General features: G+C 51.2%; 1 protein-coding gene across 1 annotated transcript in view; it reads left to right on the top strand.

Moving 5' to 3' along the window:
• ACER1 (alkaline ceramidase 1) overlaps nt 1-12236 on the top strand; it is a 52357-nt gene extending 40121 nt beyond the window's left edge. Inside the window, exons 6-7 of the mRNA XM_015420537.1 lie at nt 6725-6862; nt 11103-12236. Coding sequence (XP_015276023.1) covers nt 6725-6862; nt 11103-11271 — 307 coding nt within the window. The 3' untranslated portion in view covers nt 11272-12236. The remainder of the gene's footprint in view (nt 1-6724; nt 6863-11102) is intronic.
• The last annotated feature ends 1103 nt before the right edge of the window (nt 12237-13339 follow it).

Below are 13339 nucleotides of genomic sequence, written 5' to 3'. Positions count from 1 at the left end.
GCTGCTTAAGGACCTCATTGCGCCTAAGCAGACTAAGGACGAGTCCTATGTGGTGCTGGTGAAAGCGCTGACCGACCACCTTTCACCAAAGCCCACAAAGTTTGCTGAGCCCATGGACTTTTTTGCGCGGGTCCAGGGGCCGGATGAGCTGGCCTCCGAGTTCTTGGCCGGGCTCCGGCGGGCGGCCACCAGGTCTTCATTTCCCCACCTGGCGGCCTTGTTAAACCAGTTCCTTTTGGGTCTCCAGGAACCCAAACTCTGGAGGAAACTGGTTAGACAGGACGACCTGGACCTAGACAAGGCGCTCAGGGAGGCAGCAGCCTACGAGAAGGCGCACGAAGACTGCTGCATGCGGGCGGTCCATCGCACTCAAGCAATGCTCGAGTCGGACGACTCCAAGAACGAGGAAGTGCTCCAGGTCTGCTGCCGTCCCTCCCAGCAGCATCACCCCGGTGGAGCACAATCGGCCAAAGCCGTCCCAATGTGCCAGCTGTGGGGAAGCACACGAACGCTGCAGTTGCCGGTTCCGGGACGCCGTCTGCCGCTCCTGCAACAAGCCGGGCCACATTGCCAGGGTCTGCCCCTCCCCACGACCACCACAGAAGACTTCGACCCACCAGATCTCGGATCAACACACAGACCTGCATACCCTCTCAGCCCACCACCAGCAGCACCAGGTATGTAACTTGCCCCCCGATAGCCCAAATAAGGTGCACGTGACGGTGTTTATAGAGGGGTCCCCCTGCAGCATGGAAATAGACACTGGCTCTAACTATTCCATAATTTCTGAGGAAACGCTGCGCTCTCTCTTCCCATGGGGGGGACCCCCTCTGCATAAACCACAGGGGTTTAAGTTATGGGACTTTAACAAGAACCCTGTGGCGGATCGGGGCTGGGGCAAGTTTAAGGTGTAGTTTCAGGACTTCCGTGGAAAATTGGACTTGCTGGTGGGAGGGGGGAGGCTCTCCAGTCTGCTGGGACTTTCTTGGTTCGGGCCCCTGGGATTGACGATCGCAGGGGTGAATCAGCTCTGAGCTGAGGACTTTGCAGCTGTGTGCAATGGTTCCCCAGGGTTTTCGATGGCACACTCGGCAGCTACACAGGAGCCCCCATTTCCCTCGACCTTGACCCGGCTATCCACCTTATCTGGGTTAAGGCCAGACACCCCCCTATTGCGATGAGGCCAAAGATTGAGACAGAGCTTGATCACTTGGTTGCCCAGGGGGTGTTAGAGCCTGTCGCTTCCGCACAATGGGAGACCCCGATAGTCACCCCGGTCAAGCCAAATGGCGATGTGCAAATTTGAACAAAGCCCTCCAAGACCACGCTTATCCAGTACCGGTGGTCAGCCATGTGTTAGCTGCACTGGTGGGGGCGAGGATTTTCACCAAACTGGACTTGGCCCAGGCGTACCAGCAACTGCTGGTGGATAGCAACACACAAGGGGGCTTTCAAGGTACATAAGCTCCAGTTTGGGGTATCGGTCGCACTGGGAATATTTCAATCTTTCATGGACAATTTGTTAAAAGGTATTCCAGGAGTGCAGCCGTTTCTAGACGACGTGCTCATCGCGGCCCCGGATACCTTGACCTTTGCCGATCGACTGCAGGCTGTGCTCCAGCGTTTCAACACGGCCGGCCTGAAGGTCAAGTGTGAGAAATGCTTGCTCGGGGTTCCCAAGGTGGAGTTCTTGGGATTCGCCGTAGACGCCCAAGGTATTCACCCCATGGAAGAGGAAACAACGGCTATCTTGCAGGCTCCCCCACCTACGTCCAAGACAGAATTACAGGCTTTCCTTTATCACTCTTTTCTCCCTCTGAAGGCCGCTGTGGCGCCTGCTGGATAGAATGCTCTGTGGGACTGGGGCCCGGAGCACGCCGCCGCTTTTCAGGCGGTAAAGGACCTTCTTGTCTCCAACTCAGTCCTCTCCCATTTCAATGAGGCCCTTCCCATGGTCCTGGCCCGCGATGCCTCTCCGTATGGGGTCAGGGCAGTCTTGGGCCACCAGTTACCGGACGGCCGGGAGGTTCCGGTTGCTTATTATTCTCGCACCCTGTCATCTGCCGAGCGTAACTATGTGCAGTTTGACAAGGAGGCACTGGCAATTGTGGCGGGGGTGAAAAAAGTTCACCACTACTTGTACGGTTGGCCGTTCACGATCCTGACAGACCATAAACCATTCCTCGGCCTCCTGGCCCCCGACTGCCAAACCCTGCAGATGACATCTCCCCAGGTGTTCCGGTGGTCTGGGTTTTTTGGCAGGATACTCGTATGCACTTGTCCATCGGCCCAGGAAAGTGATGGGACATGCTGATGCTTTGAGCCGTCTCCCACTGCCGTCTATGGATATGGACCTGGCACCCGCTCATTTGGAAGCTCTTCCCGATCAACCGGTGCAGGTTTGGGAAGTGGTGTGCCGGACAGCCAAAGACCTGATCCTTTGCCACGTCTTGGACTGGGTGAGAAGGGGGTGGCCTACGGCCCCGGGGGGGGGCAGACTTCACTGCCTTTGCATCCCACAAGGATGAGCTGTCGGCCCACAAAGGCTGCTTGATGTGGGGCGGCAGAGTGGTGATCCCATCCCCTTTATGGGAAAGAGGCCTTATGGCGCTCCATGAGATTCATCCCGTGGTGGTCTGGATGAAAGCTTTGGCCAGAAGTTATGTCTGGTGGCCAGGGATGGATCGGGAGATCAAGGACCGGGTCAAGAGGTGTCTGCCCTGCCAAGAGTCCCGGCCCGAGCCTCCCCGGGCTCCCGCTAGAGCCTGGGAGTCCTCACACAAGCCCTGGTTTCGGCTCCACTTGGACTTGGCGGGGCAATTCCAGGGTCAACTATTCTTCATACTAGTGGACGTATACAGCAAATGGCTCGAGGTCATTTCGGTGCCGTCCACTTCCTCCAGAGCAGCCATCCGGGCCATGTGGCACATCTTCAGTGTGCATAGTATTCCCAACACCCTGGTCACCGACAATGGCTCAGCTTTCACCTGGAGCGAATTCCAGGATTTCACCCATTACTACAGAATTCACCACATCAGATATGCCCCATTCCACCCAGCGACAAACGACCAAGCCGAACGCATGGTTCGGATGACCAAGGATGCGCTCCGCCAGCAAGGACTGGGACTACAAGCTAGCTGCATTCCTCTTTGGCCAGAGAACGATGCCCCACACCGCAACGGGACACAGCCCAGCGGAACTACTCTTGGGCCGGCACCTGACAACCAGGCTGGATTGAGCCCCGGAAGAAAAACTGGCCACAGAGTCACCAGAGGCAGCTAGAGGGTCTATGCCCGGAACTATGCGCAAGGCCCGCCATGGATTCCGGCCTGGGTGGTGAGAGTCCGGGGACCCAGGTCATACGAGATTTCCAGCGAGGACGGCCAGATATTACACCGCCATATTGATCAGATGCGGCAGCGGGTGCTGCCATACGACCCGGAGGACTTTGAAGACCCAGACACCCCAGAAACTCCGTCTCTACCTCAGCTACCGGACACCCTTGCCCGACACAAGGAGGCACCAGTCGATTCTCCAATTGACAGCACGACCGTGCCCCGAGAAACAGCGTTACCAGCACCACAACTGCCAACACCGCCCATCTCTCAGCCAAGCGCTACGGTATCACCTTCCGCCCCGGTTCCCGCACCTCGCCGCTCTACGAGAACCCGTAAAGCACCCTCCTATTTGCAGGACTTTGTGTGTGGGTGTCTTTTGGACAAAGGGGGGAGGGTATCCATCTCAGACCGCGTGCGTGGCCATTTCACCACACGGTCATGCGAAGCGGCCGAGCTTCGCACTCAGTAACAATGGGACAAGCGGATCCTAGCCGGCACCTATCGGCAGGCTAGCCTCCCGGCTGAGAGCCTATGGAACTCTCGGCCACTGTAAATAGCCAATCACTTGTGTGTGTGTTTTGGGTGCGGGGTTGTTGCACATCTAAACCAGCCTGCGAGCTGGTTACTTTGTCTTGTTCCTGATCTAATAAAGTACGCTAAGCTGAAATCACTCGTCTGTCTGCGTACTTTTTGGAGGAGGAGGAGGAGATTGGATTTATACCCTGCCCTTCACTACCCAAAGGAGTCTCAGAGTGGCTTACAAACTCCTTTCCCTCCCCCTCCCCACAACAGACACTCTGTGAGGGAGGTGGGGCTGACAGAGCTCTGACAGAAACTGCTCTTTTTCCAGAACAGCTGTGCTAGAACTATGGCTTGCCCAAGGTCATCCAGCAGGTGCAAGTGGAGGAGTGGGGAATGAAACCCGGTTCTTCCAGATTAGTTGAGACCAAACTTGAAAAAAAGGGGGAGAGACATGGAAAAAATTAGGTGGAGGGAGTGATACGTGAATGAGAAAAGTGTGGGAAAGAGGGAGAAAAATTGAGGAAAAGAGCAGGAAAGGTTGTTTTAGCTTGCTGCAACGCAAGATCTGCTATGCAAGTCTGGCAGAAAGGAGAGTCTAGCCAACAGAAGAGAGAAGAGGGAAAAAATTGGATTTATACCCCGCCTTTCACTACCCGAAGGAGTTTCAGAGAAGCTTACAATCTCCTTTTCCTTCCCCTCCCCACAACAGACACCCTGTGGGGAGGTGGGGCTGAGAGAGCTCTCTCAAGAACTGCCCTTGAGAGAACTGCTCTGAAAGAACTTGTGACTGACCCAAGGTCATGCCAGCAGCTGCATGTGGAGGAGTGGGGAATGAAACCCGGTTCTCCCAGATTAGAGACCACGCTCCTAACCAATACACCAAACTACACCAGAATGCCTTTTCCTTTACTCAGAGTTGCATGAATGGAGGTTACCTTTGATCTGGTTAAATGAGGAAGCCCCGAGAAGCCCTTGAGTCAAGCTTGGGAAGAGCAGAATGTCATCTAGATGTCATGTAGATGCACCCCCAAAATGTCATGGCACCCAGCCAAACTAGAGGGCCAGTTTGGTGTAGTGGTTAAGTGCGCGGACTCTAATCTGGGAGAACCAGGTTTGATTCCCCACTCCTCTACGTGCAGCCAGCTGGTGTGACCTTGGGTCAGTCACAAGTTCTCTCAGAGCTGTTCTCTCAAGAAGCAGTCCTCGAGTGAGCTCGCTCAGCCCCACCCACCTCACAGTGTGTCTGTTGTGGGGAAGGGAAGAGAAAGGAGTTTGTAGGCCACTCTGAGACTCCGAGTGAAGGGCGGGGTATAACACCAATTCTTCTCCACCTGCCAGTGCCGACGGGGGCTGAAGGGGACTAAGAGTACCATACCAGTTTCCCTCTCTTGGCACCCCAACAGCTGTCCAGCCATCCCCCCCCCCCTCCGCAGGATGCCAGCTTTGGGTATAAGAACTTGGCTGTCCTGGGAGTGGGAGAAGTGAAACAGGACTTAGCCAGAATCTTTGGACTTTGGGTACATTCTCAATTATGTTTTTAACATTCTACAGAGACTTCAAAAAAAAAAAAAAAAGACTGCCCCATCTTGTTGTTGTACCTACACCGTCAGAACCAGGTGCAGGGTTCCCATTAAGCCACACACATTTTATTGAGTCCCTGGTGTAGCAGAGAGAACTAGCTTTTAGTCATGTCCTTTCCGGCTGACTGCATGGGCCAAAATTTCAGAGCTCTTCCCCTCCCGCTTGGTTGAATCTGAACTCTTGAAACCTATCAATGTTAATTCAAGACCTCATTTCATAGTATCTTGCCTTATATATAATTCTGTTTTGGTCATGGACTCTCCTGAACATTCCACACGCTCCCAAATCAGTTCACTCCCTGATCTGTCACTCAGAAGCTGTCCCTATCCACGGGCTGTGTTGCCTGAGTCTCGCCTCCAATATTCTAAACAGTTTGCTGTTCCTCTCTTCACAGTAGCCAGTTGGAATATGCGGCCTGATTGGCCTTTGCCTCTAACATTCCAGTTTGCTGTTGCTGTTGAATGTGTCCTGAGGTAAAATACATATCCCAATTTTCCCTTAAACGGTCACTGGAGTTGCCAAAATACATATCCCAATCTTCCTTTAAATGGTAACTGGAGTTGCCAATCTCCCTGTGGGACCTGGAGATCTCCCAGAGATAACCATGTTCCCCAGCCACAGCACATCATTTCCCCTACAGAAAATTTCCCAGCTATTACAATGGCTGCTTTGGGCAGTGGACTCTATGGCATTATACCCTGCTGAAGTCCCTCCGCACCCCAAACCCTGCCCTCTCCAGGCTCTACCCCTCAAATCTACAGGTCTGGCCCTCCCTTTAGTATTGCCAGCCTCCAGGCAGCACCTGGAGATCTCCAACATCAGTTCTCCTCGAGAAAATGGCTACTTTGGGCAATGGAGTATGGCATTATACCCTGCTGAGGTCCCTCCGCACCCCAAACCCTGTCCTCCCCAGGCTCTACCCCTCAAATCTACAGGTATTTCCCAATCCAGAGTTGGCAACCCAGTAACCCTGTAATCATGAGCCCCTGATCTGATGGCTGCAGCTCTTGCAGAGGCACAGGGAGCCTCAGAGAGCAAGTCATTTCTACGGCTTTTCTGCATTGAGAGTGGTCAAACAATCTGACAGCACTCCACGAGTAGTGATGCCGATCATTGGAAGAGGGCAATGCCAGAGCAGCGACTCATGCAGAGAGGCAGTGTGTTTGGTGGATTCTCTCAGCCCCGCATTCATTTTGGTATGGGGGTTCCATCAGGAGGCCCGTCGTGGAAGGGCTGGATCAGGGGAAGGATGCAACTTCTCAAATCTTGGGTGTCTTTCACAGGAACACCAACCCCCGCGCACGACGGCTGGCTGGCATTACCGTGATCTGGTGGTCCATCGCCATCAGCTGCTGGATAGCAGACAAGTTCTTCTGCGAATTCTGCCGAATGATCAACTTCTGTTATCTTCACAGCTTGTGGTAAGCGAGACACGGCGCTTGTGCCAAAGCAACTTCGGGGCTTCCTATCTATCTAGAACAATTTTGATCCTGCCCTGTATCCAAGAAGCATACAAGTGCCTCCCTGCTATTTTCACAACAACTCTGCGAAGTAGGTTAGCCTGTGAGAAAGTGATTGGTCCAAGATAACCCAGCAAGCTTCCCATCTGAGTAAGGATTCGAACCTGGGCCTCTGCAGCCAATTTGACAGTCTCACCACTTCACTGCACAACCTTTCCCACTCAGGGCTTCACAAATATCTTTTCCCCCCATTTGTTTTCATTCTCATGGATATTCATTAAGAATATTTTTTCACCCTACCTATTTCCGTTCCTAGCTTCCCCCCGTTTCATTCATTCCTTTCAAGGCATATTATGCCATTTTTACCTCCAAGCAGACATTCATTTTCTGTTCATTTCACTACTGAACGTCGTTCTTTTGGTTGGGTTGCCCAGTCCCTCCTGGAGATTGGGGGGACTTACCAGGAGCAGGCGGGAGGCCTAAAGAACTTCACTGGTGATGTGGCTATGTCACGTCCGGTGTGTCCCGGAGGTGATATCATGTTGCAGTGTCGGGGCAGCAGTCTGGTATTTGGGCAAAAACTCTGCAGTAAAAATGGCTTCTGCCATGGAGTTGTTGCCCAAATGCCAGACTGCTGCCCCGACACTGCTGACAAGATGATGCCGCTTCCGATGCGTGGTGGAAGGGGTGTCACCACATTGTCGGGGCCTTACTCTCTCCACCTCCTGGTAAGTCCCCCCACCGGAGGGGTACAGGGCCTGGCGGCAGGAGACCTCCGCCTCCCCTGGGAGCTCTGGCAACCCTATTATTTTGGTCAAGGAAAAAAAGATTTTTGCAATCCATCCCGAATGTTACCAATCCATAAAAGACACTCCAGCTTTTGAATGGAGTGGTCACAGAATTCAGTCAGACAGCTGATTCAGGTTGGTGATAACCATGGCTTCTCAAGGTACAAAAAGATTTTTGAAAAACGGCATATATTGTATGGTGAAAATGCAGAGCAAGGAACTGAAAAATAGCATGCAAATGTGTGTCCAGTGGTGGAATCTGAGGGGGGGGGGGAGAGAAGAAGAAGAAGCAGCAGCAGCAGCCATTAAGTCACAACCAACTTTTGGCTAGAGATGTAAAGGCCAGGGGTGGGGGGAATTAAAAAACAAAACGTTTTCCCCAAGGGCTTTCCCCGTCAATTTTTCCAACAAAAAATTAGAAATTTTGTGGAGTATTGGGGAAAGAACTCTCCTATGAAATATTTTCTTTTAGAACGAGAGATATACTTTTAAAGACAATGTGAGCTGCTGTAGACCAGGGGTCCCCAAACTTTTTGAGCCTATGGGTACAGCTCGGTGTAGTGGTTAGGAGCATGGACTCTAATCTGGGAGAACCAGATTTGATTCCTCACTCCTCCACATGCAGCTGCTGGGTGACCTTGCACAAGCCACAGTTCTCTCAGAGCTGTTCTCTCAGAGCTCTCTCAGCCCCACCTCCCTCTCAGGGTGTCTGTTGTGGGGAGAGGAAGGGAAAGGAGATTGTAAGCCGCTCTGAGACTCCAAGTGAAGGGCAGGGTATAAATCCAGAACCACCACCACCTCCTCCTTCTGGAATTCTGGCACTGCCTGGTGGGTGCAGCCACAAAATGGCTGCCACGGGAGACAGAGCCAAACACAAAATGGCTGCTCTAGGAGGTAGAGTCATACACAGAGAGGAAGCCCGAGTGCAAGGAAGAAAGGTGATTTTAAAAATATGATGTCAGTTAACACTGCCATTCTCTGGAATGTGTGTGTGGGGGAATCCTCCTTGCCTCTGCCTGGTACACTGTGTGGTGTGTGGTGTGATCTGATTATCGAACCCTGACATACGCTGGGAAAGAGGAGTGAGAAAGAATAAAACTAACACTGTGGTGACCACTGCCACTGAAACAATATTATTTTAATCTGCCCAACCAATTGGATCTCTAGTGGCCAATCAGAAGACCCGCTGGGCAGAAGACCCGCTACACCAGGCCCCACCCACTTTTTAAAAATGCTTGGTGGGCGCCTGGAAAGATGTTGGCAGGCGCCACAGCATTCACAGGGACCATGTTGGGGAGTCCTATTGTAGACATATACAGTGCTTAAATTCAAGATGCATTTGTGCTTCTTGAAGGATACCTAATCTTTATGAGGGGAGCATGCAGGGCTGTCATTGCTTCTCAACAGTTGCATGCCTTCTGTCATCCTTTCGACCTGATGCGATTGACTCTTCCACCTCTCCCTCAAACCACTGTGACACATTTACCCACAGACTGGGTAAAAAGCAGCTTATTGCCCTAACTTGCTAGAAGGAAGCAAAATATCAGAAGGAGGGGCAGAAACTGCACCAAAGTCTCAGAGGAAAACCGAAAGTTTCATTGAGAACGTAGTTCTCTCTAACCAGATATCAAAATTTAAGGTACATGTGCTAAGATAGCATCAGATGTATCAGCTTGCAGTTGTCTTTCAAGTATTGGGTAGATTTGCAGTTTTGTTTGCAGAAAATTATGGCATTTATAACTTTTAAATCCCATAACTGTTTTGAATACTGCAATTTTATACGCTAAGTAAACAGATTCGGGTGGGTAGCCATGCTGGTCTGAAGCAGCAGAACAAAGTTTGAGTCCAGTGGGGGCACTTTTAAGAGCAACAAAGTTTTATTCAATGGATAAATAAATAAACTTTGGCCCCGGTCACACGGGAGGTTTTGGCCTGGAAGAGGGACGGATCAGGGGCACAGCAAATGGGCGCAATCAAACCACAACATCTGGGAAGCGGCACGCACCCGTCCCCGATCCGTCCCTTCAGCCGGAAAACCCACTGCAAAAAAGAACCTGCAAAAGAACAGGAATACCGGAAACGGCGCAGCAAGTGCGGCCGTGAGATCACCGGCGCGCCCGTCTTCCGGAGCAATCGAGGCTCCCAGCTGAACTGCGCATGCGCACACATGCGCAGTTCGGCTGCCTCGCTCTCCCTTCAGTGGCTTCCCCTCCCCCGGCATCTGATCGTGCCGGGGAGGAACTGCGCGGCGGCTCAGGGGATCTATCTGATCCTGCCGCCGCGTGTCTCTTTTGGTGCAGCTCTAAAAAGCCGCACTTTGGCCGTTCTCCCCCCCCCCCGTGTGGCAGGGGCCTTTGTTGGTCTTAAAGGTCCCACTGGACTCAAACATTGTTCAGATGCTAAGTAAGTTAAATATGATGCATTTTATGTTGTTAAAGCAGTAAAATTAGTTTAGGTTTGATAGGACAGTAAGTTTTCCACTGACTTCCTCTGCATAGCAACCCCAGTCTTCCTTGGTGGCCTCCCATCCAAGGACTAACCAGAGCTGACCCTTCTTAGTTTCTAAGAACTGATGAGATTGGGCTAGCCGGGCTATTCAGACTGCGTTGGGGGTCAAAACGAGGAGGAGGGGAGAGACAAGGAGAAATTCAAAATGTGTTGAGAACTACATTCCCCAAGGTGCATTAAAATATGGAGCCCTGGACATGGAGAAATATAGGCCTAGGCTGAATCTGCATTTGTCCCACCAATGTCTTCAAAAAAGCTGTCTACATTTGGTGTCGTTTTCACACCTCAAGAGTGCTAGCCTACTTTTGCACATCCACGTATGTTTATTGTCCTTTCGGGGCGGCTCCACTGTCATTGCACCTCCACACTGCTTTAAAAGAATCTTCTCCAAACAATATTCAAACAAGCATAGAGAAAGACGGCATCACAGCAGCACGAAACTGATTTAAAAATGCAAATGCAGATTCGACCCTTAACCGAGCAGAGAGAGTCTTGGTTCCCTTCTCACAGCTGCAAACACCCCCCTTGGGTCAGTTCAGAATGGGTTTGGCTAATACTGGAAATAAATATTTTGCTTTATAAGGGGGGGTGGGTTATGTAGGGTTGCCAGCTCCAGTGTGGGAGATACTTCAAGATTTTACTGGTGGAGCCCCAAGAGGGCGGGGTCTGAGGAGGGGAAGAAGGTCATTGGCGTACAATGCCACAGAGTCCACCTTTCAAAGCAGCCATTTTGTCCCGGTGAACTTATCTCTGTTGCCTGGAGATCAGTAGTAATCCCAGGAGGTCTTCATCCACCACCTGTAAGAAAACAACCTCAGAGTTATGGTGCGTGTGCACGGGTGTGTGTGTGTAGTTATTGGCTGCCATCTCAAACACCTTCCCCCCTTTCCTTTCCTTCCCCCCAGGCATATTTTTATCAACTTGGCTTTGATGTACTTATCGACCTTGATCATCTATCTCGACGTCTTGTATGAAATGCCCGGCTCTGAACCCAACTTTTTGTATTGGCCTAGCGAAAAATCTCTGATCTCGCTGCCGTATCTTGTCATTGGGAAGTCGCACAAGTGGTGTTAGAGGTTCCGTACTGCCGCTGGTGTCATGGTGGGGGGAGACGGGCTGTCCCTGCTTAGTACTGAAGTGTGCAATAAACTATTTATGTGTGTCAGTGTTGGGGCCCTGTGGGGGAAGACACAGAGCGGTTGAACTTTATACTCCTTTGCGGCATCTGCTGAAGAACTGTTCTGCAATGCAGTGACATTCTCGGTATGCTTAGTCGTGACTTGTGAAGCCCCACTGATTCACCGGGGCTTGCTCCTAAACAGCTGTGCTTTTCTCTGTCTCAGGTTACATTACATATGTGAAATTCAAACCTGCTTGGAACAGATATCACTAGTATTTTTCTGCTGGGAACTGTTGCCAATGCCATAGTTTTGGCAGGGAATGAGACATCTCAGGTTTCTCCTATTGATTCCCAGAACAATAGCCCCAAAATTCTTGGGCTGGGAATTGCGACAGTCAGAGAGGTCTAAAAGGGGTTGAATGTTATAAGGATGCATACAAAATGGTTCAATGTATAATCTTTTTTTCTTTGTACCTCCTGTGTTCAAATAAGGACTAGGAACAAGCAGCTAAAGCTATCTTTGCTCCTTGTAAGCCCTCGCTGAGAAAACCAGGGACCTTGTTTCTGTGTTCTAATGTTGCCTCCCACTCACACACTCTGGAAGTACAAAATAAATATATTTAATTAAAACGGGGAAAAGGGTACAGCATCAACAGGACCAAATGTTAGGATATTGCTAAGACGTTTGTGGGGCTACGGCACCACCCGAAAGCCTGGTGATACAGAGCTGGACTTCAGAAGCCTTAACTGCAGAGGGCGCTGTTGGTGAGTAATGTCCTTGGCAGATGGTAGAGACACTCCCAAGAATATGTGCTGTTCCTAGATGGCGAAGAAAGGCAAAACAAGTTGGCACAAGCACGATTGCCGAAAGCCACCATGGGTACCCGGACAAAGATTCCACCTGGGACACCCGCATATGACCCGGATCCAAACCAAGTATCGTAGCAAAACAAATCACTTGGCTGGCTGTTACCATGAGTCTACCACCTGTCTGTCCATTTGTGGCAGGCATAATTCATCAGAGAATAAAGCTGAGAGACTAATTGGCTGCCGGCTTCAGGGTGACTGTGGGTGTTCTGGGGCCATGAGAACTGTAGTAATAGAAGAATCGGCCTGTCCAGCCATCTGGCCATTTGTGGCAGGCATAATTCATCAGGGAGTAAAGGCAGGAGACTCAAAATTGGCCACCAGCTTCAGGATGATCGTGGTTGTTCCAGGGCCACGGGGATATCTTGGTCCAGGTTATCTTGAGACAAACATACACCCCCGGGCTATTGGCAGTGGAAGTGCTCTGCAGCAGACATAACTCGTCAGAAAATAACGCTACATGTGGGGATTCAGGATGAGGGAACATCAGTGTTTCCCTGGAGCAGACGATGCTGAACAGTTGAAATACGCCATCTGTGAAATATCATGTTGAACACCTAGAGCACTTTAGTCAATAACTCGTTAAGAATGTTTTTGTACTGTTGGGATTTTAAATGGTTTTAATTATCTATATATCTAATCTCCAACAGATGGCGCCGTGCGGATACTTAGTCCCAGGAAAAGGAAGCTCCCTCTGGCCCAGGAGCTTCTCCTACATACTCAGTAGACTTCCTGTATCTGCAGAAAAATGTAAAAACTAAGAAAATCCCTCCAGGGATGGCTGAATTCCCCCCAAAACCCTTTTGAAATGGCCTCTGCAGGGATCTGCATCAGACACCAACTGTGAGAGAGAGGTTAGAAGGTTCAGGGCAGGGTGGTGGTGGAAGAGGCTTCTAACCGGCTCTGTGAGTCAAAGGGTGTGGGGGAAGGGCCCTTTCCAGGCCTCCTTTGGCCTTTCAGGGAGGGAGGGAGCCTTGGGGCCTGGCCTGGGGAGTCCCTAGAGGTTTTGATTGGGGAAGGGAGAGGTCTCAGCTGGGTATAATGCCACAGAGTCCACCTTCTAAAGCAGTCATTTTCTCCAGGGAGACAGATCTCTGCTGCCTTGAGTTCAGTTGTAAGTCTGGGGGGGGGGGGGGTGCCAAGCCTAGGCCTGCC

Source organism: Gekko japonicus, unplaced genomic scaffold, assembly GCF_001447785.1.
Source record: "Gekko japonicus isolate JY-2015 unplaced genomic scaffold, Gekko_japonicus_V1.1 scaffold632, whole genome shotgun sequence".
Lineage (NCBI taxonomy): Eukaryota > Metazoa > Chordata > Lepidosauria > Squamata > Gekkonidae > Gekko > Gekko japonicus.
Note: the sequence above shows the minus strand (reverse complement) of the source record. Positions and strands in the feature narration are given on the sequence as shown.